Source organism: Hippoglossus stenolepis, chromosome 21 (genome assembly GCF_022539355.2).
Source record: "Hippoglossus stenolepis isolate QCI-W04-F060 chromosome 21, HSTE1.2, whole genome shotgun sequence".
Lineage (NCBI taxonomy): Eukaryota > Metazoa > Chordata > Actinopteri > Pleuronectiformes > Pleuronectidae > Hippoglossus > Hippoglossus stenolepis.
This window is the reverse complement of record NC_061503.1, coordinates 6827032-6849410: the sequence shown is the minus strand read 5'-3', so window position 1 is coordinate 6849410 and position 22379 is coordinate 6827032. Positions and strand designations below refer to the sequence as shown.

Genomic DNA, 22379 nt, shown 5'->3' with positions numbered 1-22379 from the left:
TCAATCAATCAATCAATCAATCAATCAATCAATCAATCAATCAATCATATTCCCAAATCAAATTTGGTCTCACTTTTTATTTTTTATTTCTCCTTTATACAGTGTTTTGACTGCCCTCTTGCAGCTGTAACATTGCAAAAGTTCCCCACTGTGGGACTAATAAAAGATTATCTTATTTTATCTTAACCCTCAGTAAGAGGGAGGAAAAACTACCAACAAATCTTTCTGACAAACTAGAAATACCACACTGCTGCTGTATGCCTCCGTTAACCAGTGCAGTTTCTGTCTGGGGTGAATTCGGGTAATATGGGACATTGAGTAATGTGGAACACCTACGCTTGAGTCTGTTTATTTCCTGTTCTAACTAAATCTAGTCAACAGGACTTTTACTACAGGTTTGCATGGATATCATGTGACTTCATGGTGGTGATGTCACAGAAAGGGGCGACTGGTCATGTTTTGTGAGGTTTTGTGATCACCAAAATCTACTCAGTTGTTCCAGATGTAATGAAATTCCCTTACAGGCTGTCCTGATGTATCCCATTCACAGTTACGCGAGGTCACGTGTCACCTTGACCTTTGACCTCCAGGCACCAAATTCCAATCACCTCATCTTTGAGTCCAAGTGAACGTTTGTAACAAATTTGAAGACATTCCCTGAAGCTGATATTAAGACATCATGTTCAAGAGAAACAAAGATCATTTGTGAGGCCATGTGACCTTGACTTTTGACCTTTTGCAATCAAATCAGCTAATCCTCCAAGTGAAAGTTTGTGCCAAAGGTGACAGGATTCCCTCAAGATGTGGCGTTCATATCCAGTCAGGTGAAACGTCATCACCACCATTCATTTGCTGCTGTTTCATTTGTTCCATGATGTCGATACATTTGATAATCCTCAATCCTCTTTTTCTTTGTTGCGATCATCTTCCACTAGTAATGCCACAAGAGTCTGATAGTTTATCAAAGTGTTTTTTAAATTTAATAAAGTTTGAAAGAGAAAAGCTGGTTTAAGTGCAGATGGAGAAGATCAAGCTCTGTATTTAAGTTTCCAAGTATTTTAAACATTTTTTTTCTCTCAGATCCTCAGCTCTATTGAACAGTAAGAAGTTCACACACTTGCCCCAGCTCGCTCTGACAGAAACCCTGGGTTCTTCCCGACTGGCTGAAAGACAATGATTGCATCTCCAAAACAGGGTGAACTGTTAGGTTCAGGCTTGGCAACAGGAAATCAGACCTGCGGGTGTTGTTTTTCTTATCTTTACTGAGGTGTTTGCATAATCACACTACTTCAAACCCACCTCTTCAGAACTGCATTTTTTCTTCCTCCCACATTATCAGGGATATTAGTGCCTAATATATAAAGTTCAGGATCTAGAGCAAAGTTAATACCCCAAATCTGTTTAATCTCTTTCTGAACGTTCTTCCAGAAATCCAGGAGCTTTAGGCAGTCCCAGAGTAAATCTCCCCAACCGATCCACAGCCCCTCCAACATAGATCAGAGCTATTAATCTACTTTGAGGTGATAGAAAAATCTAATTTTCACCTTCCAATCAAATCAAATGTCTAAATATACTATTTTCACCCACCCTATGAAGATTTAATGAAACCTAAAACAGATTCAGCCAATACCTTCTGTGCATCATACGGGGCTGGGAGGTGTTTTTGGTACATGATATACGATTTAATGTTCTCCTAATATTGTTAGCACCCTGTCTGACAGGCATAAAACCTGTTTGACCCGGTTTGATTCATTTAGTTATATATTTATGCACTGTGTGTGCCAATATGCTAGATAATATTTTTAAGCAGAGCAAGCTAACAGGTCTATACCCCTTCACATGAAGTTGGGTCTTTGCCTTCCTTATGTATGACAGAGATAATTGCTTCTGACCAAGTTTTTGGTGGGTTCCCTGACGATAAAGCATTAATAAAGACTTAAGATAATACTGGTGAGATCTCTAATCATGTACAATTATGACATTTATTTTATAGTTTTAGTAATTTGCTTTTATTTGCATTCTACATTTTAAACCTATGTAAAGTGTCTAAAAAAGACCAATTTAAATAAAATGCATAATACTCATCATTATCATTATTATTAATATTATTAGGCTGATGAGGAAGCTGAGGGGTCTATCAAAGGTCTGTTTGTAAAGTGCTGTCTCTCATCACAGTCCGAACCACTTTCCTGTTCTAATTTGGGGTTTAAGATCTGACAATTCTGCAAATGACAAGTCAAAATGAAAGTGTAAATGAAACATGAACCTGTTATTCGTATCTGTTGCTAATATGTTAAAAATCTCCTCTGAACTCAGCTATATGAATATAGTGTGTATCACCAGTAATTCAATTGAGTAATTGTTATATTTTTGGACTAAATGTCATTTCAGAGGCTTCTGGACAAAGTCCAGAGTGCTCTAAGAACTGCTGCTGAACTCTAGTCCCAATGTGACTTCAGTTTATTTTCCCCGATCGTCTTTAAAGTTTCATATCCTTCATACATTATAGAAGATAGAGGAGGGCTCGGCACTGGAGCAGAGTATGAAAACATGAGGCACAGGCTCACGCTGAACAATATGCAGACATTCAAGAATTTCAATACATCAGAATAGGAAAATTCAGTTTGTGTGACCATGAGTTTCAACCACAAGCATCTGTGTCATGTTGAAAACCAACCGGCCACCATGAGTAGTAAATTCATTTGGACAAGGGTAAACCAGCAGGGTGAGAAAAATACCTCAGACAGGGAATCAACCTTACACTTAAAGTCAAAATAGAATGTTTAACACACAAATTAATCTCCTTTCCTTATTTTACCCACTGCCCTAGTAACTGTTTCACACACCAACTACACTGAGGCTCTTTCTCCTTCATTCACATGTGTCCTAGTTTTCTTGCCAGTGCAGAGGCCATGTCAGTCAGCAGCTCCTCCCTGATCCGGTCCTCCCTCCTCTGCAGCTCGTGGACGAAATGCCCCCTCAGCTCCTTCAGCTCCATCACCCGCCCCACCAACTGCCTGCGCGTCGCACTCTGCTCCTCTGGGGGGCAGTCTGGCCGGTTGTCCACCAGCTCAGGCTTCTGGCCGCACAGAGACACAGCCCTTCTCAGAGCCCCAGTGTCCACTTCCAGCAGCTGATCCACAGTGCGCCTCCCACCCAGCCTGTCTGCGTGGGTGAGCACTGGGATGATGTGCCCCACCACCCCCTCTCCAAACAGCTCTAGCATGGCTTGCATCGCCTGGTTAGCGTCGTGGCCGATCCCCATGCTGGAGCCTGGAGCCTGGACCACCAGCAGGAAGGCGTGTGGTCCAGGACTCACAAGCTGAAGGCTCCTTAAAGCCTCCCTGGCTCTACTGTTAATCCCCAGTGATGGCCCAAGAATATCCGGGGTGTCGATCAGTGTAACCTCTCTACCGTCCAATACTGTCATTTGCTTGGTGCAATTTAAAAGGTGACCCTTTGGTGCATTTGTGTCACTGTTGCCCGACAAAGTATTAAGCAAGGTGGTCCGTCCTCCACCAGCGGGCCCAATGAGGATCAGCCTCAAGCCTGGTTTACTGCTTGGATTGCCCATGTCTCCATCTGTGGATGATCCTATAGAGGGGATATGATTTTTTAAGATAAATAATCAAGAACTTTGCAGAGAAACTGAAATTGCATTGTGAATCAACAAGTGTTAGAAATAGTCTCACACAAGAAGGTCAGAAGTGTCGATGTTCTTAAATTCTAAAATTGATGTGGATTGAAAATGTTTGCCGCTCAAAACGGAAGCCAGTTTAACCTCTAACTTAAAGGCCTATGATTATTACGCAGATCTGTCCCTAAATCAAATCTGCCCCAACCACAACCTGCTATAAATAGAAAACAGCTCTATTTATTTGCCTTCATTTAGTCGTATCCCTGCATTTTAATTAGACATTACCTGCTTTGTAATTTGTACTTTAATACTGTTTCTATATTTGTTTTTAAGTGTTTTACCATTTTTTATGTTTTTTATGCTTCTGATCTGTACTTTTATATTTCTTTTATTTCTGTAAAGCACATTGAATGACCTCTGTGTATGATAATGTATCTTCATCAGACAAAAAATCATTATGGCTAAGTCTCAGCTTCTTCAGAGTCCATATCAGGTGTTTCTTCACCAGGGGTCAGGGTCTACTGTTACCTTCCCCCTCTGATTGGATCAATAGACAGATTACCTCTTGTTATTGATTACTTTTAAAAATCAAAAAAACAAGGTGACACATGTTGTAAAAAATGAATGGGGTAGAGAGTACAGATAACTGTTGATATATGTGGTGGAGTAAAAGTAAGACTACCAAAAAATAAATCTACTTAAGTAAATAACTGATACATGGAAAATGTACTTAAGTACAGTGATGAAGTACATGTACTTTGTTACATCCACTACTGGGCCTTGCCTAAATAAGCCAAAGTCCCCTATATATAGATAATACACTGGTGTCATGTGGTTGCTTGAATTCTTGAGTCACTTCCTCTGACTATATCCAAACTTACCCAACTAAGACTGTAAACATATCCTGGCTTGTTTTCCTTCCTTTAAAAAGTCAATATGCAGTCCACAGTGAAGAGTAAATTACATGCAGCTCACCTACGATAAACCGCCAAATCCCGGACAGGAATTTGAATAACCTCTTGATACCTGAGACACAAACAGAAACGTCAGTTTGTCTTTTCAGCTGAAATGTGTTTTTTCCTCTTTATTCTCCCCGGTCAGATAAGAGGGGCGTATTGCCTTACCACGCAGTGTTCGCACGAGGTGGCTCACCCAGCCCCAAAGAGCTGACAGACCTGAGGCGAGAACCATGGCACACGTTTATCTTGTGTCATCATTTCATATCATAGAAACACGCACAGAAATCCTATTGGAATATTGTTCTTATTTGATCTCACATGGTCTTAAGTAAACTCACCAGTTAAAGAGCAGAAGAGACGAATGGGCCATCGGATCAGAGCTGGGAGCGCTGCAGAGAGAACAGGAGGACCATCAGTGTCACAGCAGGAGTCATGACACATAACTGATTATAAGAATGTGGTGGTGGGAAAAATACTGTTTCTTAATAGTGGATGATAATAGACTAATAATTATTCAAATTGTTAATGCTCATAACGTTTTATAGTCACTTGTAAATTGCCTCAGGCCCCTCAAACGGATTTTAAAAAGTGTATTGATAAATATGCCTATAAAAATGTAAGTATTAAAGCAATAAACATGAAGAAGCTGATGGAAGCAGCTCTTCTAACTAATCATAGGTACTCATGAGTCATTACAATTCAGATCCTGGAAACTGCCCTGAGAGCACAGGCTTTTAAAAATATATTAAGTAAATATATAAAAATCTTAATAATATGGGAATATTTGAATTGTTATTACATGGGAACTTCTCTTCATTAGAAATGTGGAAGGCTGCATCTGGGACAACAGGATGCCGACTCCTGATTTAAATACCTTTTGTGGTTCTCAGCGTGTTTCTATATATAATTCATATGTTAATTTTGCACTGCTGGAGTTTTGCAGGAGTAAAACAAAAACAGATTTTCTATGGAGGACTCTTGTTAATTTAAAGATCAGGCTGATGATGTTATTATGTAATTTTTAACTAATCCAGTGTAGAGGCTGAACCCGTTAATGTGATAGTCTGTCTGTCTTTACTTTCGGACCATCCTACCCTTTGTAGTTTGTGGCAGATATTTTTCACCACTAGTTTTCAATATCAATATCTACTAATATTTTCTGTCCTTGGTTTGTTTTATTTTTGTTTTGGTAAAGCGGCCTTGGGTACCTTAAAGGCGCCATTCTTTTTATATACCATACCTGCCTACATACATATAAACAGTCTATATATGCATAAGGATACATCTATTTCAACATCTCCTTATACTAATGCACAAATACAGTTTACATCCTTGTGTAATCATCTTGTGCCACTGCACTTTACTCAAGTACATCTCTATACAAACAATATTGAAATAGTGAAAGGTGTATATCATGTACATCCTCTGTATTTTTATTGCATTCGTATTTTTCATTCAATTGCCTTTTCTTATGATCTTATCTACCTCATTCTGACTGACTGCAGCTGTAAGAAGTGGATTTCCCCAGCGTGGGATCAATAAAGTTTTATCTTATATCTAATCTGGCGTGGGAATTTTTGGCTACATTTTTGTGCAAAGGCAGGAAGTGGAGACGTGTCGTCCATCTTTATTTACAGTCTATGTTCCTGACCAAGACTTAGTAACAATATATCTGATATGTCAGAGGAACTCTCTGTGTTTACGAATGCGTGTGAACGTTTCTGTTGCCATGAGTGACTGACTCTGAGAGAATCTGTAGAGAAGATATCCGACCACAGCGAAACCTCCCATCTGGAAGTTGTTGCCGCCCAGCCACCAGCCTGAACAGAGAGGGGGAAAAGGGAGGGGGGGCGTGACATTAGTATAGCAGTGCTGTTCAAAACTTATCATGTGATTTACCATTGACCCTAAGAACGAAATGCTCTAAATCCAGGAAAACCCCGAATGCAAGTGTGCAGTGTGGAGGCGTTTACGTTCAGCACTTCCTCTATCACACACTCACACACTCACACGCTCCCATCAGGGGGAATTCGGGGCTCAGTATCTTGCCAAAGAAAACTTCGTCATGTGGAACAGAGGAGATTAGGATTGAACCGCTGACCCCTGGTTAGTGAATGATTGGACGGGGGACAACCTCCAGAGCCACAGCCACACTTGTGCTGTAGTATCACAAGGCAAAATCACCAGTGTTAAATTGACTCAGTGTGTTAAATGTAACACTATATATGTTTGTATATGTGTCCACTCTAAAAACCTTCACTCAGAGTGTTTCTGAGACCAGTGTAGAGTAAAAACCACACTTTTCTGTGTCAGCCATTATTAGGGCCCGATTATGTATACTGGAGTAATTTTAAATGGGCGTGGCAAAATGGCTCAACAGCGCCCCCTGGAACGCAGCCCCTGAGTTCACATTGACCGATCTTCACAAAAATCGATACACTGGTGTATCATGACCAGACAAACAAAAAAGTCTAGAGGTGCAATTGGAAAAACGCAACAGGAAGCCCGCCATTTTGCATTTAGTGGCCATTTTTCACATTTTTACTTTGACGAACTTGTCCCTGGGCTTTCATCAGATCAACTTCAAATTGAGATGAGTGTCATCTAAACAAGATGGAGATAAAAACGACCTCAAAGATCGATTTTTCGTCACACGGTGTGACCGTGGCGTGGCTTCAAGGTTTGATTAGACGCCATCAAAACACGAGGTTCTGTATCTCGGACATTCATGGACCATGAATCCTTTGATGCTAATAATGCAGGAGTGGAGTTGTTTGTTGACGGCTCAGCATCAGAGGCTACAACCAAAAACAAAGGAAGCTGGACTTCAAATCTGTCTCAGAGCTGTGGCAGCTGCTGAGAAGGCAGTGATATATGATGTTGTGATATGTGATGTTGTGCTATATGATGATGATGGCTTTACTGATGCCATATGCTTGGCCCTATTGTATTTCGAAGGATTTGTATTTCCCTTTTGGGGCTTTTTCAGGGCCTAGCCATGCTCAAATTCTCACCAAAGCATGTGCTCGGGCCCCTTATTATTATTATTTTTTTTTTTCAGGCAAATGAATTGGCTTTTTGAGGGCTTTAATTGAATTTGAACACTCTGCAGTGTTCACTCAACACTCTTTGTTAAATTTTTATTAAACTTTCATGAGTGTTCATTTAACACCGTGAGGACGCTTTTATAGTGTAAATCTAACACACTCAGAGTTCATTTAACACTGGTTGATCTGCTGTGTACAAATTATTTGATAGTTTTGTCAAATTGTCTGAAAAATTTTTTCACTTATTTTTGAAAAAAACAAACCACTAACTAATTGACTGCACAGCCTGCAAACTTATAGACACAGTAATACAATGACTTAGATATAGACTGATACACTTCTCATTAAGTTCTCATTTAGAATGTACTGTAACTGAATAGAAGTAAAAACACTAATAACCATCTGCATATTATCTATGGAAAACTGCAGACAACTTTAATGTCTTTACTGGTATCTAGGTAGGTTTTGGTGACTCTTTAAAATTCCACCTTACCTGGCACAACATCCCCATCCTTGTCACACTGACACTCCATTTTTTATGCAGTTACCAGACTCTCAGTCAGAGTCAAGGCAGCGAGCAGCAGGCGACAGCACTTCAGCTTCCAACCGTCAAAATAAAAGCCCTGAAAGTTCAAAGTAACACCAGGGTTGACATGTTTTTCATTGAGGATCTAATCTGTGGTTAGAGCAAACATCAAGTAGCTTTTTTTGTGCCACACTTCAGACTAACAAAAACATCAAGAATCAGCCAGTTGTACATTGATTCAGAGCAAACCTTCATGACAGTAAACAAAAATAAAACATGGATAGCTCTATACATACAGTACAATGTAATCCAAAGTCCTATTTTAACTCTTGTTAAAGTTCCATTACCTGGTGTGTTGTCTGACAATCCTCCTCCAGGAATGCCGTGTACAAACCTGAAATGACTCACACTCACACGCTCCAAGTTGTATGTGGTTCCTTCTTTCTGCTGTTGTAGCATTAGCCTGCGCAGGCCTGCCCTCAACAGGAATACTGGCTCTGTATCATTGTGCTGTGTCATTGAGCAACACAACTGAGGAGCCTGGTATGCTGATAACACTGCACTGACTTTGAAAGGACACACCTCTCTCCTTGCTTCAAGAAGAACTGGAAATGCAGCATAGGATGTGCCTCTAAACCAATGATGCAGGGATGTAATTAAGGTTCTGTTCTATTCATACAAATGGAAGATTATCTACAAGCGACATAACTAGTCATCATATACAGTGTATTCCAGCACATATACATTTGTTAATAATGTTGAATGTAAGCACATCAGTCGATCTGAAGTTTCTTGATGATCAGAAAATTATGTTTTTTTTTTACATTAGTAATGAAATACGGGACTGAAACATGAAGTGTAGGAATTGTCAAAGAGAGGCACAGAAACACGCTGCCTTTAGAAAAGGTAAAGCAACAGGTTTAATCTTATCAAGAAAAACAGGAAGTAAAAGTCATGAGCCGCCGATGGAACTAACTTTACCAGGACATGAATATTGCAAAGTGGCTGAAAGCTTTACTACACATGATTCAAGTTTAACAGTAGACACAGATCTGAGGGAGTGTTCATTAACCCAGGCGGGCCACCAGAGCATCGATCAGTTCCTGCTTCTTGGTACCAGTGGTCCGAACTCCAAACAGCTTACAGGCCTCCTTCAGCACCGGCACGGTCAGCTTTCCCAAGGTGCCGTTCTGCACGTGGGCCTTCAGCTCGTCTTCTGACACTTCAAGCTTTGGCTTCTTCTCAGCTGCACCTCCGGTGTTTGCTTTTAGTAAAGTAATGGAGAGAACATTCAAAATTATGTTGAAAAACAAACACACATTTCATTTGTTGCACACTAGAGGATTTTCAAATCTAAACTGATGTAAAAAGCATGGGAGAGCACAGACATTACAACAGATTAATATTTAATTCACACACGAGACAATCCACTTAAGATGCAGGATCACACACACTTGATGTTGAATCAATCCAGAACTACATGTGCCAAATAGAAATGCACTGTAAAACGTTAACATTGCTTGAAAATCACCCCCTAAAACCTGAGGGTTTTCTGTGTTGTAAAAACTTTTATTACTCACCCTCTGAAGCAGATATAGACATGAAATATCTTCAACATTTGGCTTTCATTGTAAATCATTGCCTTTTCCCTAAACCTTGTAAACATTTTATAAAAAATATATATATAAACTTGCAAACTCACAGACATGTCTCTTACCAACTGAGCCTTGGTCAGCAGGACCTGGGTCTGTATCTTCTTAATTGTTACTTTCATTTGTCAATGAAACTCGGCTGTGATCTGCTTCAATATCACAACTTTTGTAGAGCACTGACAAACAAACTACATTTCCCCTGCAGACGTTGCACCAGGTCATAATGAGTCAAACAAGTGTTGGTGATGCTTCACAGTCAGCTTGCTCTTACTGGTGGAGTCAGAGTCTCAATCTCGATTAGATTCCTCCAAACTTGGATTCAGTCTGTGACGTCAAGATTACCTCTGTAAACCCCTCACACTACAGGATCGTTTGGCCAGATGATCTGTTCAGATCAACCTCAGATCCGGACGGCAATGCCCGTGCAATTGCTAGGAGGGCTGAAGCGGTCCGATGATACTCAAGTGTGAGGCCAGCATTAGGTTCAGTGATGACTTGAGTTCTGACCTGTTTTGCGTTTGGCAGCTGGTTTGTTGTCTGGGTTGTAGTTGGAAGGGTAGACCAGGTCTTTAAACTCCTGCACCAGAGGACCCAGACGATCGTCCATCTGATCCACCTTTGGCACTGAGACAGAGATGGAGAGAGACAGGTGGAGAAAGTGTGAGATGAAGAAACAAGCAATGTTTGTACCAACATCCCTGCTTTTGTCTGCATCTTACTGATGAGGTCCTCTGTATCTTCTGGAGCCATCATGTCCAGAGCCAAGGCCTCCAGGTTCCTGTAATGTTGCTGGATGACTGGGTTCTCAAATGCATCACTCCTGTGTAAGATCACAAAGAACCAAAACATTTAACAGAAAGAAATTGATAAATGAACTTGGTATGGAAGTTTTAATGTTAAAAATTAGCAACAAGTTTTATCTAAAATCTGTGTGAACTGAATATGTGCAGCTACCTGTATTTGAAGCGGAGTTTGGAGACGATCTCCTTCATCTTATCCACCTGTGTTTGTGAGGCTGACGGGAACTGAGGAATATCCAGCGTCCGTATATCATCAGCATACGGCAGGAAGATGGCGTTGAAACCTGATACAGGCAAGAGATGATAAGTTGTAGTGAAGCCAACAGTACACAACAATGACCTATTTATTACCTATAAAGTACTCACAAGATAGATAAGCCACACAGTGGTGGGATTTAATCAAACAGTAAAACCCCCACAGAGTGCAGCAATTTATCACCTGGTGGTATATTCTGTACTTTCCCCTCGTCGACCACTTCTTCCTGAGGCACCAGGGCAACAAATCGTGGTGGGACGTTTCGGCGGGAGATGCAACGGCACAGAGCGAACACGTTCCTCTCGCTACACTTAGTCAGCAAGGCGGAGAACAGACATGCACTTCCTGAGGAGGAGAAAACAAAATGTATAAGAGCTCAGTGAACAAACAAGTTAGTGGGCCAGCTCTATAAGACACTTGATTACTATATAAAGTATATTGAGAAATAACCATCTATATCTATTTATCTACACAAATGTAGAGTTTGTTTTACATGAAGTCTGGGAAAATGTTTGGAAAATTGGGTCTGGACATTTTCTGGAGTTTGCCTTTCACATATTAAGAAGACTGCGGGAGATTGTCAGACATGTTCACAACAACAGGAACATTTCTGGAACATTCAGTCAAGGGATGGCAAAACTAAATTCTGCACAATGTCCAAAGCAACTGACTCGTACATTTAAGTTCTCACATACAGGTTCTTTAGGAAAATGTCCCGACTTCAGTACATGTCCGAAAGCAGCTTTTATAAAGCAGCTCAATATGAATTTGGATTCATGTAGGAAATTGGCAACACTGCATTTAGCCAGTCTGATTGCCTCTTGACAATGGGGCTCCTCCCTGCCTACATTGCTATAAACAGTCTTCAGTAGCTACAATGAATTCTGTTAAATTGTTCTATTTTGAATGCTCTGTAATTTACAGTTGTGCGTAAACACACACACACACACACACACACACACACACACACACACACACACACACACACACACACACACACACACACACACACACACACACACACACACACACACACACACACACACACACACACACACACACACACACACACACACACTACCTTTAACCTGATCCTCCTCAGGATAGATGAAGAGAGAAGGCCGGACATAGTGATGCAGTTTCAGACTCTCCATGGGTTTGAATCCGATTAGAATCAGTCCAGGATCATCAAACTTCTTGATGGCATCCACCTCATCCTTCTCCATCACTATCTTCTTTTTACCATACACCTGCAGCAGACACACACAAACAGAGCAATGAGAGAAATCACTGAATAAATCCTCTGATGTGTAATGCAATCATCCACTAGATTAGCATTACATTTAGTCTGGTCTGACCTGGGCTTTCTTTATCTCACTGGGCAGCAGCAGGCTGCCGGTCTGGGTGTGGAAGGTGCGGGTTTTGCTGCGGACTGGCTCGTTGGTTTCCCTGTAAAGTTTGATGGCTCCAGGTTTTCGGGCCGTCACGGCATTTGCATAAATCCCCACGGCTACGTTTAGGTCCTCACCCAGACACAGTTTTAACCTAAGGATGGCAGAAAGGAGGAAAGAAAAGACAGATCAGTGCGTTTTAAAAAAAGGAAAAAGGACTAGATAAAACAGCAGGATGCAGGGTAGGATTAAAATATTAATTTGTCACTTATCTCTACCTTGTTATCGCTCTCTTCTTCTGCTCCTTGGCGCGCACCCTCTTCTTGAGGTCCTCCATTTTTTGACACGGCTCCAGCTGCAACGCCAACTCGCTCTCATCCTCTGGTGGACTTACAATGTCACGAAAGAATATCGAGACGTCGAAGCCGCCAGGTTTCATCAGGTGCATTAAATCAATGATAACACCTGAGGAAAAAGGGATGAGTCAGGTAAGATTGCACAGGCTGAAGATGCCTAAAGCTCTAGTTTCAAATATTACATTCTAGACTGGAGGCTAATGCTGGTTGTTTTCTTCTAGAAGGGGGTCATGTGAGAAAAGCATGACAAATCAGCGAAGGCTTTGTCAGGACCGAAAACACCCAATTGTTTTAATACGTCTCAATTTCTGCCCGTCTTGACTAAAACGCAGCCCCGGAGTCAGCAGCGTTTCCAAACTTCTCCATTTTAGCGGCTCTAAAACTCCAGAGTAGTTTGGACGCCAGGCGTAGCAGAGCTGATAGTTGTATGGATTTGGCCTTTAATGTAATATTATTGCAGTCACTTCATGTCCTGTCATATGGTTGGACAAACATCTACGTATACAGTACATAAAAGGTATTACAGATGGATGTAAAAGGCCAGCAACCTTCACTTCAGACCCACCTGTCTCTTTGAGGTCACTGGCTTTGGTGCGAGCCTGTCGATCCTTCGTACTGTCGCCTCCATGAGGTTCATCCCTGCAGGTGAAGATCATGAGCCTCTTGTGTGAGAGGCGAAGCTTGATGTCACTGTAGAGGTTGCTGCAGCACCACAGCGCGTCACCTAGTGATGTCTCTCCACTGCCCATGGTCTCTGCTGCGAGCTTTGCACCTTTTGCCTCCCGCAGAGCGTCCACGTCCTGCACTCGCTTTGCACCTACGGAAAAGGGAAATGGAAAGGAAACATGTAAGAAGACCAGTGATGAAAAACAGAAAGACTGGGTGTGTAGGAAAGATATTTCGTAGAAAGGTAAAACATTGTATTGATGGAAAGAATTAGCTTATCAGATATTAATGAAGGAAGGCTAAAAATCTGCATTGTAGTTCAGGAAATAGTTGATTTCTTACAGTACTTGAATTTGCTACACATGCAGATAAATTACAAAAATGAACTGCAAATTAATGTTAATTTGAAGCTCTCTTATTTTTTGTAAAATAACTTGTAATAACAGTTTAAAGGTTACAAAGTTACATTTTCTATCGCTACACATTTGAGTTATATTTGCGATTGCGGAAAAGCACCTACACTCTAAAATCTGACCATGTGTTAGTTAAAAAATTCAGAGTCTCACCAGGTTCATCGAGGTCGTGGTAAACATACACGTGCTTGAATGAGTTCCTGGGGTTTTTGCTTTGTTCTGTGCCGTAGAAAACTAGAGCCACCAGGTCCCTGTGACTACTAATGATCTTACTGGTGTACACACTGCGCACAACCTACATGAAGAGAAGACAGACACTTATTATCATGAGACTAATGAATGGAGTGGGACATGTCTGAAAATAACAAAAAAGAAGCTCTATTTTTGATACAATTTCGGTTGTTGAAGAATCCTTTCCAACAAATAACTTTATGATAAGTTACGCTAAAGATTCCCTTTCGCCAACTATACTGTTTCAATGCATACATAATCTCTGAAATCATTTCATCATATTTCTTGTCATATTTCTTATGCATGTTAAAATCCGGATAATAATCTTAATAAATTATAAATACTTTCACCAGCTATAGTACAGGATACCTGTTATACCACAAGTGACTAAGATAAGTGGTCCCCTTACCTGCATGGTCATGTCAAAGTTGGAGGGCTGTCCGTCTTCTCCTTTGATGAACATTTCCTTGGAGGCATCAATCAAGAACACCAAACTGTCTCTTCCTGTGATTTTGTAATCTCCTAACAAAGACAGAGAGCCCAGTTTGTTTTGGTTTAGCTCTAAGGGGTCAGATATTGATAACTGTTGATATCAGACGCCATTTGTTTAACACTTATACTCAAATGTTAAATTACATGGTGAAATGTAGTGAAATGCATTGTACTAAGCTGTATGGTATTATAAAGTGTTCACATCAAAGTAATTTATGTGTGAAGATTCTCAGTTATACAGCTCATGGTATCTTGAATAAAGTTATTTAGAGACTCCAAAGGTTATAAGTGCTTCCTTGATTTGTTTCTGCCCCTTCACCTTCCCCTTGAGAGTATCAAAGTTGCCATAAGGAGTTACCTAATTAGTGAAATGCAAAGTGAAACCAATAAAGAACTTAGAGAGTGCATACCTCCACACCCTCTCTCGCCATGTTTAAAACAATTTTTAAAAAAGTCCTTATTAAGCCCATTTATCTGGATGCACTCCATTAATGGGATCTTATTTGGGTAATGCCCCACTCTTACACAAAATTGTATGGAAATCGGATGTCAAGTTTTTGAGTAATCCTGCTTGCTAACAAAAAAAAAAAAACGCATGAACAAATGCAGATAAAAACACAACTTCCTCGGCGGAGGTAATAAATAAACATGTAGGAACATTTTGCAGATCTGGTTAAAATCAGAGTGATCGATGGTGTCCGATCCTGTATTATCTACAGCTTGGATGAAACAACGAGGCTGCTGTCATCTCACCTGTTGATTGCTCTCCATCCTCCTGTTCTTCCTCCTCATCCTCATTTTGGTAGTAGGCGTTCCACTCGGCCATCAGGGCTGCTGCTGTCACAGGATTCGAGAGCAGGAAAGAGCTTGAATACTGTTCAGTCATTTGATACTTAAACTGTGTGGTATCACAGCATTTGGACAATGTCAGTTCTGGAAGAAGGCTTCAAATCCAGCCTTTATTTACACAGGAAAACCACTTCCTGTTGCAAAGGCAGCCTGGCTACATACACAAACAAGACTAAACATAAACGATGAAGAATGGGAGGGTAATGGGGGAATTAAACCAGCAAGAGACACCTTGTTTTCATTGCATACTTCAAATGAAGTATCCTACTTTGTAATGACGCACATCATGAGTTAGCTTAGCCAGTGTGCTGGGTCAGGATCAACCTCTGAGTTTTGATTGCAGCTACATTTTTAGTATTAAGGTGCAACATGATTGTCGGCATTGATAAGACAATGACACTACTTTGCTGCGCTCCTTCTGAACTTTCTGCAAATGCATTAATACTTAAACCGACTTAGCTTAGCGCTAATTTAATAAGAGAACGACAACTCTGTAAACGCTGCTATGTTTAATCCATACGTGATTCGTGTTCAACTTCAGCCATGCAATGTGACGCTAGCTAGCTTAGCTTTTTATTAGCCACTGTTCATCTCTTTAGGTTTTGACGTCGCTTCCTTAATATTTGTATGTTTCTAACTGAGCACATTAACTATATATATATATGGCCTTAACAGATTTAGAACACAAGCATTTAGTGAACTGCACAGAAACTTACTGCTGCGCTTCTCTCTTGCCGCTTCACAAGTCCGGACTAGTTTAGTTTCAATGGCTGGCGCTGTCAGACAGGGGGAGCGCGCACGCACACACGTCGGACTGGACGTCTCGTCGTCTATTGGACGCTTGACTGTTGAGCAAAGATACTGACCAATCGTAGTAAGGTAGGCGGGACGTACGTTTGCGGAGAGGCTCGTCCCCGGAAGTAAACAGAGGGACTCCACGCTGCATTGACAGAGATGTTGTTGTTTATAGTCCCACAGTGACACAGCGTCGCCAGGATATCACCACAGATTGACTTTATTTTTAATAACATTTTTCACTTCAAATCGTCCATCTTATAGTTTTATATTCGTAGCAGTTACAGCCATACGTTTTTTTAATTAAAGTTTTGTGTGCTATTTACCGGTAAGCTAGCTAACCGGCTAGTTCTCGGTGGAAGTGAGTCAGCTAAAGTTAAAAACAAGTTAACTACAGTTGTCATTTTTGTTGCCATGGACCAAACTGACTCCTTCCCAGTGAAGCTGTACGTCTACGACCTGTCCAGAGGAATGGCCCGACAGCTGAGCGCTGTCATGCTGGGTGAGTTTCTGACAGGTTGCCTTCATGAAAGCCGCCTTGAGTGCACCCGAGCCCGCGAGAGAAAGCAGGAAAGAGCGGGGATGATACTCAGGCCTATGGAGCTGTGGCTTTCTTTTCTACTTTGATACATAGAAAGCTTCTAAATTAAATTTGTTTATTTACAACAAAACACGTATTCATCAATAATTCAATATGTTTTTTTTCTCAGGGAAACACCTTGATGGGATATGGTGAGAGCAGCTTTTTTCTTTTTTACAATCCTTATAATAATATTGCTAATACTATTACTACTTATACTACTATTACTACTAATAATACTACTACTACTAATAATGAAAATAATAACAATAATCTTTATTTATATAACACTTTTCACACTATCAATACTGATATTAGGCTTAAAACTAATTTCCAACATATATTCAAAACAAAAATTATCTCTGATTCCAAAGATATAGAGCTAAAAAATGTTTGGAATAAATACAAATGTGCATATTTTCTGCATTATTCTTTCTGTAAAATTAAATTTGACATATCTGTTACTCTTATACCAATGTGTCTGTTAAAAATTAATATTGGTCGATATTATCTGCTAATCAATATAGGCTCTACTTTACAAATTGCTGAACAGAGTCTTCTCACAAGTCTTCTCATTAATGGCCCTGTTTACTGTGGTTCGCTGCATTCATAGGTTTGGTTTTATAGGAAAAAATGTGTATTTATGTGTTACAGGCACACAGCGGTTGTGGTCCATGGAAAGGAGTACTTCTTTGTTGGCGAAGGCATCAATAGTTGTTTACCTGTAAGAATCGGCTTCATCCTTTTACCCAACTATAAAGTGCATCAAGCATTAGTCTTTGTGACTTTAAATGCTGTACATGAATAATGTAATGGATCGAGAAGCTTTTGTCAAAGTGATGGAAACAAGGCGTACACTGAGGTGTGTGTTGTGTCCTAGGGTGGTACCCCTTTGGGTGAGCCTGACTCCGTTGTGGACCTGGGCATCACCGAGGTTCCTGCAGAGATCTTCATGGAGTATCTGACTTCACTTGCAGAGTCCACATACAGGTAAAAGCTCCCGCTCACACTATAAACTCAAATTTAAATCCAAGTGCTGCCATACCAGATGTCAGGCGGTGGAGTGAGTCTGTAAAATGTTAACATTGTTTATATGAGTATTATATCATACTTGTTGTAGTTAAAGGCAATAATTTTGTGTCCTTTGGAAAACATTTGAATGCATATATGTCAACATAACTTGGAACATTAAATTAGGACTCAAATGAAAAAAAAGAATAATAGTAACAATTGCAGGACAAATGCTTTACTGCTCCACCTAATCTTCAAAAAATACTAGTATTACAGCCTATTTTCACCTATAAACCTCTGACTTTGATTATTAGTCATCCCAATGAAAACCAAAAAAAACATTAATCTTGAAAATGCATAAATCTCACACACTGTTCTTCCTGTGATCGCTCTGCCAAAGTGTCTCTATTTTTTGTTTTGTTTTTGTCTTGCCACTCCCTCACCCTTCTCCACCCTGTCTGGCCTCTTTTCTCTAAATTGATGTCCCTGTCTGCTTTGTTCCTCTCTTCTTCTTTCTCTGGGTTCACAGCAGTAACAAGTACAACTTGTTCGAGCACAACTGCAACACTTTCAGCAACGAGGTGGCTCAATTCCTAACAGGCAAAAAGATCCCATCGTACATTACAGACCTTCCATCTGAAGTACTGTCCACGTGAGTTGACCCAATGTTATAAGCACCATAAAACACCAAAGCTCTTATTTTCCTCTCTACCTTACTTTCTGTCTTCATTGCTAAACTCTCTGATTATACTGATCCTTGCCACAAATCTAGAAATCTTCAGTTCAGTTCATTAGTGTATGGTTTAAATTAAAATTAAAATTGTATATTATTATTATATGATGCAAAACCAATCCACCAAGCGGTTGACTATTCGTGTGCAAAGTTTTAGAAATGTAGGTGTTAATCTTTGTATTCTCTGCAGTAGTTTTTCCTTTGGCCCCTGTCACTCAGTTCATGTGGATGCTCTGTCAGGTGTTCGTCTCTGACTCGACTGTCAGAAGCACAGCTAATGCAATCATCTTTGCAAAATAGAACGTGAAGTGGACTGTGTTTCCGGTCTTATCGACCACTCAAAGTCCTTTACAGCACTAATTAACCCATTTACACACATTCAATCAGCGCTACTATATGCTTAGTTTGTTCTATCTATGTTTGTATCAGATATACAAACTTTTACTACATTTTTAGGAAAATATCAGAAAATGCCCTGTCTCACCATGTTCAAGAAAAGAAAAAAAAAACCTGCATCCACCTGTTTATCCAGATTCAGTCCAAAATGTAATGGGTTGTTCCTTGGTCACGCCACAGCTGTCTGACATACAGACAGGCAATGGAAACAGAACCTCTTTAATGGAGTTAACAGCATTATGCACTAATTTGCTGGTCAGCTTTTCTTGGCATTAGATAACCTCTCTCTCTCTCTCTCTCTCTCTCTCTCTCTCTCTCTCTCTCTCTCTCTCTCTCCCTCTCTCTGTGCATCTTGGATTGTGGTCTCCTTACACTTGATGTTTTTATTTGATTTCCCACTTCCCCTTCCCCAGCTCACAAACTTTGATACATGTAGACTTTGTCTAGGCCTCTTTATTTCAGTGTAACTATTCTGTGTTTCCTCTTTAGGCCATTTGGCCAGGCTCTCCGTCCCTTACTGGATTCCATCAACATTAATCCTGGAGGCAGCAACATAACCGGACAGCGATAGACAGGGCCATGTATATTAATGAAGATATATCCATTCAAGGGTTTGAGTGAGAGTGGGACTCTTTGTGAACACAAGGGGAGTTAGTTGTCACGTTTTCCCATCACATCAACTCCTCGTGGTCAGTCACGCTGGCTAAAAACCTTTTTGGTTTGCCGTTCACAGCCTCTCTTCATCAGTGGGGATGCTGTTAATTGCGGTTTATCACAATTCTCCTGACGTTTGCAAAGTTATGCTCCAATCTATATTTTAAATGGTTGATAATGGGTCTTATAATGTCTCCAGGTGTTTCTAATCCTCTACATTTGTTACTGTTTATTAACTGATTTTACAGAACCAATTGTCTCAATTGACAAAACAAATCAAGGTCATAGTCTCAAACAAGATTGGAGTTAATTCAGTAGTTCATGAGAAGTTAGCAAAAAAACAATCCACAATATTAGGACATTTGAGTCTCTCATTTCTTCCATGAGCAAATTTCCCGGTCACACAAACCTACAAGAACAAAGTATAACCTCATGGCAGAGGTAGCAGATGTTTTTATTCTGAAACCACAGGGACAGGTTTCTTCCACAATCAGCTGGGGGCCATCTGAAAGTAGATTCAGGGCTTTTCAGCTCACTGCTGTGCAGGCAATGGGATTGTTAACGCTGTCATTTTCTGTTTTCATTGTTTATTTTTTCCTTCCCAGTGGACTTTATTTTGACAGGACTGTACTAGTAGGGCAGGGTAACAGTACGTTAAAGTTCTGCTGCTGTCAGGTCTTTGTATTTGACCGAATGAGGTCCTGTGTTATCTGAAAGGTGTTAAAGTTCGTTACCTCTGAGATGCTTCATTCAAAAACAATCTAATGACCACAGAGCACGTTAGTGCTACTTTAGATATGGGACCAATCATCTGTTCATCTTTACATCTTTCAGTTGCTTTATTTTTGACTTTAGTTCAGTTTATAGAGATCAAGTGTTACATATCCAGGATTTATGTCAAATGATATTGACTATTGGATGATTTGTGTAGTTAGACACAGTAAATAATATAAACCAGTAAATAATATACACTGTAGGTGTTAGGACGACAACCACTTCACTCCACCATGTTATCACTATGGTGTGACCATTATTCCCTCCTTATGGAAACACATATTGTTGCTACCATCCACTGTTGTTCTCAGGTTATTCTCATATTAGAAAAAAATCTTTTTTCTGTTCATTCCTCAATAATCTTCCTTTGAACTATTATTTCTTATCTTGAATTTACTTGTAGCTATTGCACATACCCATTAACAACGCTTAAAGCTTGTCTGCATACATAAGAAGAATGAAATGAAATGACATTTTCCATAAAAATTGTAATTGTCTTGAATTCCATTGTACAAGGTCTGAATTTTAAAAATAAAATATTTAACATGATTTAATTTAATTTTAATATGTGCACTCGCATGAAGCAGTTGGGGTAAACAAATACATGTTTTTAAATCTCTCATATTGACATACAGAGAGGAATCAGTATAAACTTTCATATTCAAACTTTAACATATTGACACAAATGTCTGTGTTGTTGTTGTAAAAAAGTAAAAGCACTAAACTGACAATATTTACTGTGTGACATTTGAGATTTGACTTTTGAAACTGTTCAATGCGTTACATTTTGAATGTTCTCTTGAAAATGGCGAGTTTTCATACGATGATGATGAAGACATCTTCCTTTAATATATGAAGAGGCATATCCTAGGATACTTTGAGTTAACGCAGTATCAAAAACAGCCACAAGGTGACACTCATGGTGCAGTGGTGACTTGGTAACGTCACAGTAAAATCAAGGCATCACATGAATCTTGAATGCGTTTACATTTTTTAACATTTCCAGGTGAATTAGTGGTTACTGGGACACGTGTGTGCTTCAGATCTCGACTGGGAAAGTCTTGGACAAATTAACTACTTTAGAACCAAATCCACTACTGTAATTATGATATTTCTTATGGTGAAAGAAACTTGATCCAACCAAGAACATCTGGCTGCTGTCAAGCTGTCATTCAGTTTTTGGCTGCGGGGAGTGTTGTGGAGTAAGTAGTCGACCCAGTTAGGTTCCTGCTGCATGTCGGGAGTGTATCAACATCTCTTTGATACAAACGCGAATCAAACCAAGGCCTTGTGTTCATTTTACATTTTAATATTTCATCTTCAAAAGTGGCTTTGATTACTAAACAACCCTCTGCAAAGAACATCTCAAGAGCATTTTGAGTATAAATCTGTTCTTTTTTTAATAAGCACAGGTACATACAGTATATACACATGTTTTTTGCTACATACTGTATATCACACAAAACACACTTTCGATTAACTTGACTATCATATTCGTATTTGCACATTTATCTATAGTTGTGTTCTGTTATGTAGCCTGTCGCTTTACGGACACTGCAAGACGCTCTCCTGCAGAGGTTCATAGATTGCCATCGTGGGATTAATTCCCTCCTTTCGCTCGGTGCTAGGAAATAATAATTCAATTCAGTTAAACAGAGACAGAACGAAATATCACAATCTCCTCTGTGCATGGAACTGCAACATGCACACACATGTTTCACTGCTGGTCAAATTCATGATCGCCACTACTGGCTTTTGCGCAATATCGCATTGATCAGTCAGTATTGTGTAGTTACACGATAGATTATTAATGGTTTAGACAGTCCGTCTGCTCTATGATTGCTTTGGCCTACACTGCAGTTAATTTGTGTCACTGTGTCTTTGCCACAGATGTGAAAACTCGCCGCAAAAAACATGAGATCCAGATCAGCAGGCCGCCTCCTCTATTGCACGTTAGAAAATTGCACAAGTCAGCTAATATAGAAATGTTTCATGTTACTAAAATCATCAACATGAAATAAAAGATTCTGTTAAAATCTGACGTACACTGCAATTATAATAAATACTCTTAAAATAACCTAGTTCATAAAGCCCTTATTTAACCAAAATATACATAGGGATTTCAATTAAATAAGCATATTTACACTATATTCATAAATAA

General features: G+C 39.8%; 3 protein-coding genes across 4 annotated transcripts; 1 reads left to right on the top strand and 2 right to left on the bottom strand.

Moving 5' to 3' along the window:
- Positions 1-2442: 2442 nt before the first annotated feature.
- On the bottom strand, positions 2443-8708 carry LOC118100121 (GTPase IMAP family member 1). Its single transcript, XM_035144870.2, has 7 exons — positions 8517-8708; positions 8137-8266; positions 6339-6416; positions 4935-4985; positions 4762-4812; positions 4613-4663; positions 2443-3594 (listed from the first exon to the last, which is right to left on the bottom strand). Exons 2-7 carry the CDS (start codon positions 8174-8176, stop codon positions 2876-2878), a joined length of 990 nt encoding a protein of 329 aa, XP_035000761.1. The 5' UTR covers positions 8177-8266; positions 8517-8708; the 3' UTR covers positions 2443-2875.
- A 353-nt stretch (positions 8709-9061) lies between these two features.
- On the bottom strand, positions 9062-16087 carry xrcc6 (X-ray repair complementing defective repair in Chinese hamster cells 6). Of its 2 annotated transcripts, none has more exons than XM_035145991.1 (13): positions 15992-16087; positions 15180-15263; positions 14344-14456; positions 13857-13998; positions 13190-13441; positions 12547-12733; positions 12236-12422; positions 11959-12127; positions 11061-11222; positions 10776-10905; positions 10541-10641; positions 10329-10445; positions 9062-9433 (listed from the first exon to the last, which is right to left on the bottom strand). In XM_035145991.1, exons 2-13 carry the CDS (start codon positions 15250-15252, stop codon positions 9237-9239), a joined length of 1830 nt encoding a protein of 609 aa, XP_035001882.1. In that variant the 5' UTR covers positions 15253-15263; positions 15992-16087; the 3' UTR covers positions 9062-9236. The 2 variants fall into 2 exon arrangements, with proteins under 2 accessions (XP_035001882.1, XP_035001883.1); XM_035145992.1 differs by having other exon boundaries at positions 15180-15260; positions 15992-16082.
- A 99-nt stretch (positions 16088-16186) lies between these two features.
- desi1b (desumoylating isopeptidase 1b) lies at positions 16187-20767 on the top strand. The gene is made up of 6 exons (XM_035145995.1): positions 16187-16572; positions 16781-16802; positions 17305-17374; positions 17531-17640; positions 18191-18313; positions 19280-20767. The coding sequence occupies exons 1-6, from the start codon at positions 16485-16487 to the stop codon at positions 19359-19361; spliced, it is 495 nt and encodes a 164-aa protein (XP_035001886.1). The 5' UTR covers positions 16187-16484; the 3' UTR covers positions 19362-20767.
- Positions 20768-22379: the final 1612 nt, after the last annotated feature.

Coding starts and splice junctions, on each gene's coding strand:
- LOC118100121 (XM_035144870.2), bottom strand. CDS start 8,176: ATGGAGTGTCAGTGTGACAAGGATGGGGATGTTGTGCCAG. Junction 4,986..6,338: donor TCTCTACAGATTCTCTCAGA/GTCAGTCACTCA, acceptor TTCTCTCTGCAG/CGCTCCCAGCTCTGATCCGA. Junction 4,813..4,934: donor TCTCTTCTGCTCTTTAACTG/GTGAGTTTACTT, acceptor TTCTCGCCTCAG/GTCTGTCAGCTCTTTGGGGC.
- xrcc6 (XM_035145991.1), bottom strand. CDS start 15,252: ATGGCCGAGTGGAACGCCTACTACCAAAATGAGGATGAGGAGGAAGAA. Junction 12,423..12,546: donor AAGAAGAGAGCGATAACAAG/GTAGAGATAAGT, acceptor TGCCATCCTTAG/GTTAAAACTGTGTCTGGGTG. Junction 11,223..11,958: donor TGAGGAGGATCAGGTTAAAG/GTAGTGTGTGTG, acceptor TCTCCTCCTCAG/GAAGTGCATGTCTGTTCTCC.
- desi1b (XM_035145995.1), top strand. CDS start 16,485: ATGGACCAAACTGACTCCTTCCCAGTGAAGCTGTACGTCTACGACCTG. Junction 16,573..16,780: donor GCTGAGCGCTGTCATGCTGG/GTGAGTTTCTGA, acceptor TTTTTTTCTCAG/GGAAACACCTTGATGGGATA. Junction 17,641..18,190: donor CTTGCAGAGTCCACATACAG/GTAAAAGCTCCC, acceptor CTGGGTTCACAG/CAGTAACAAGTACAACTTGT.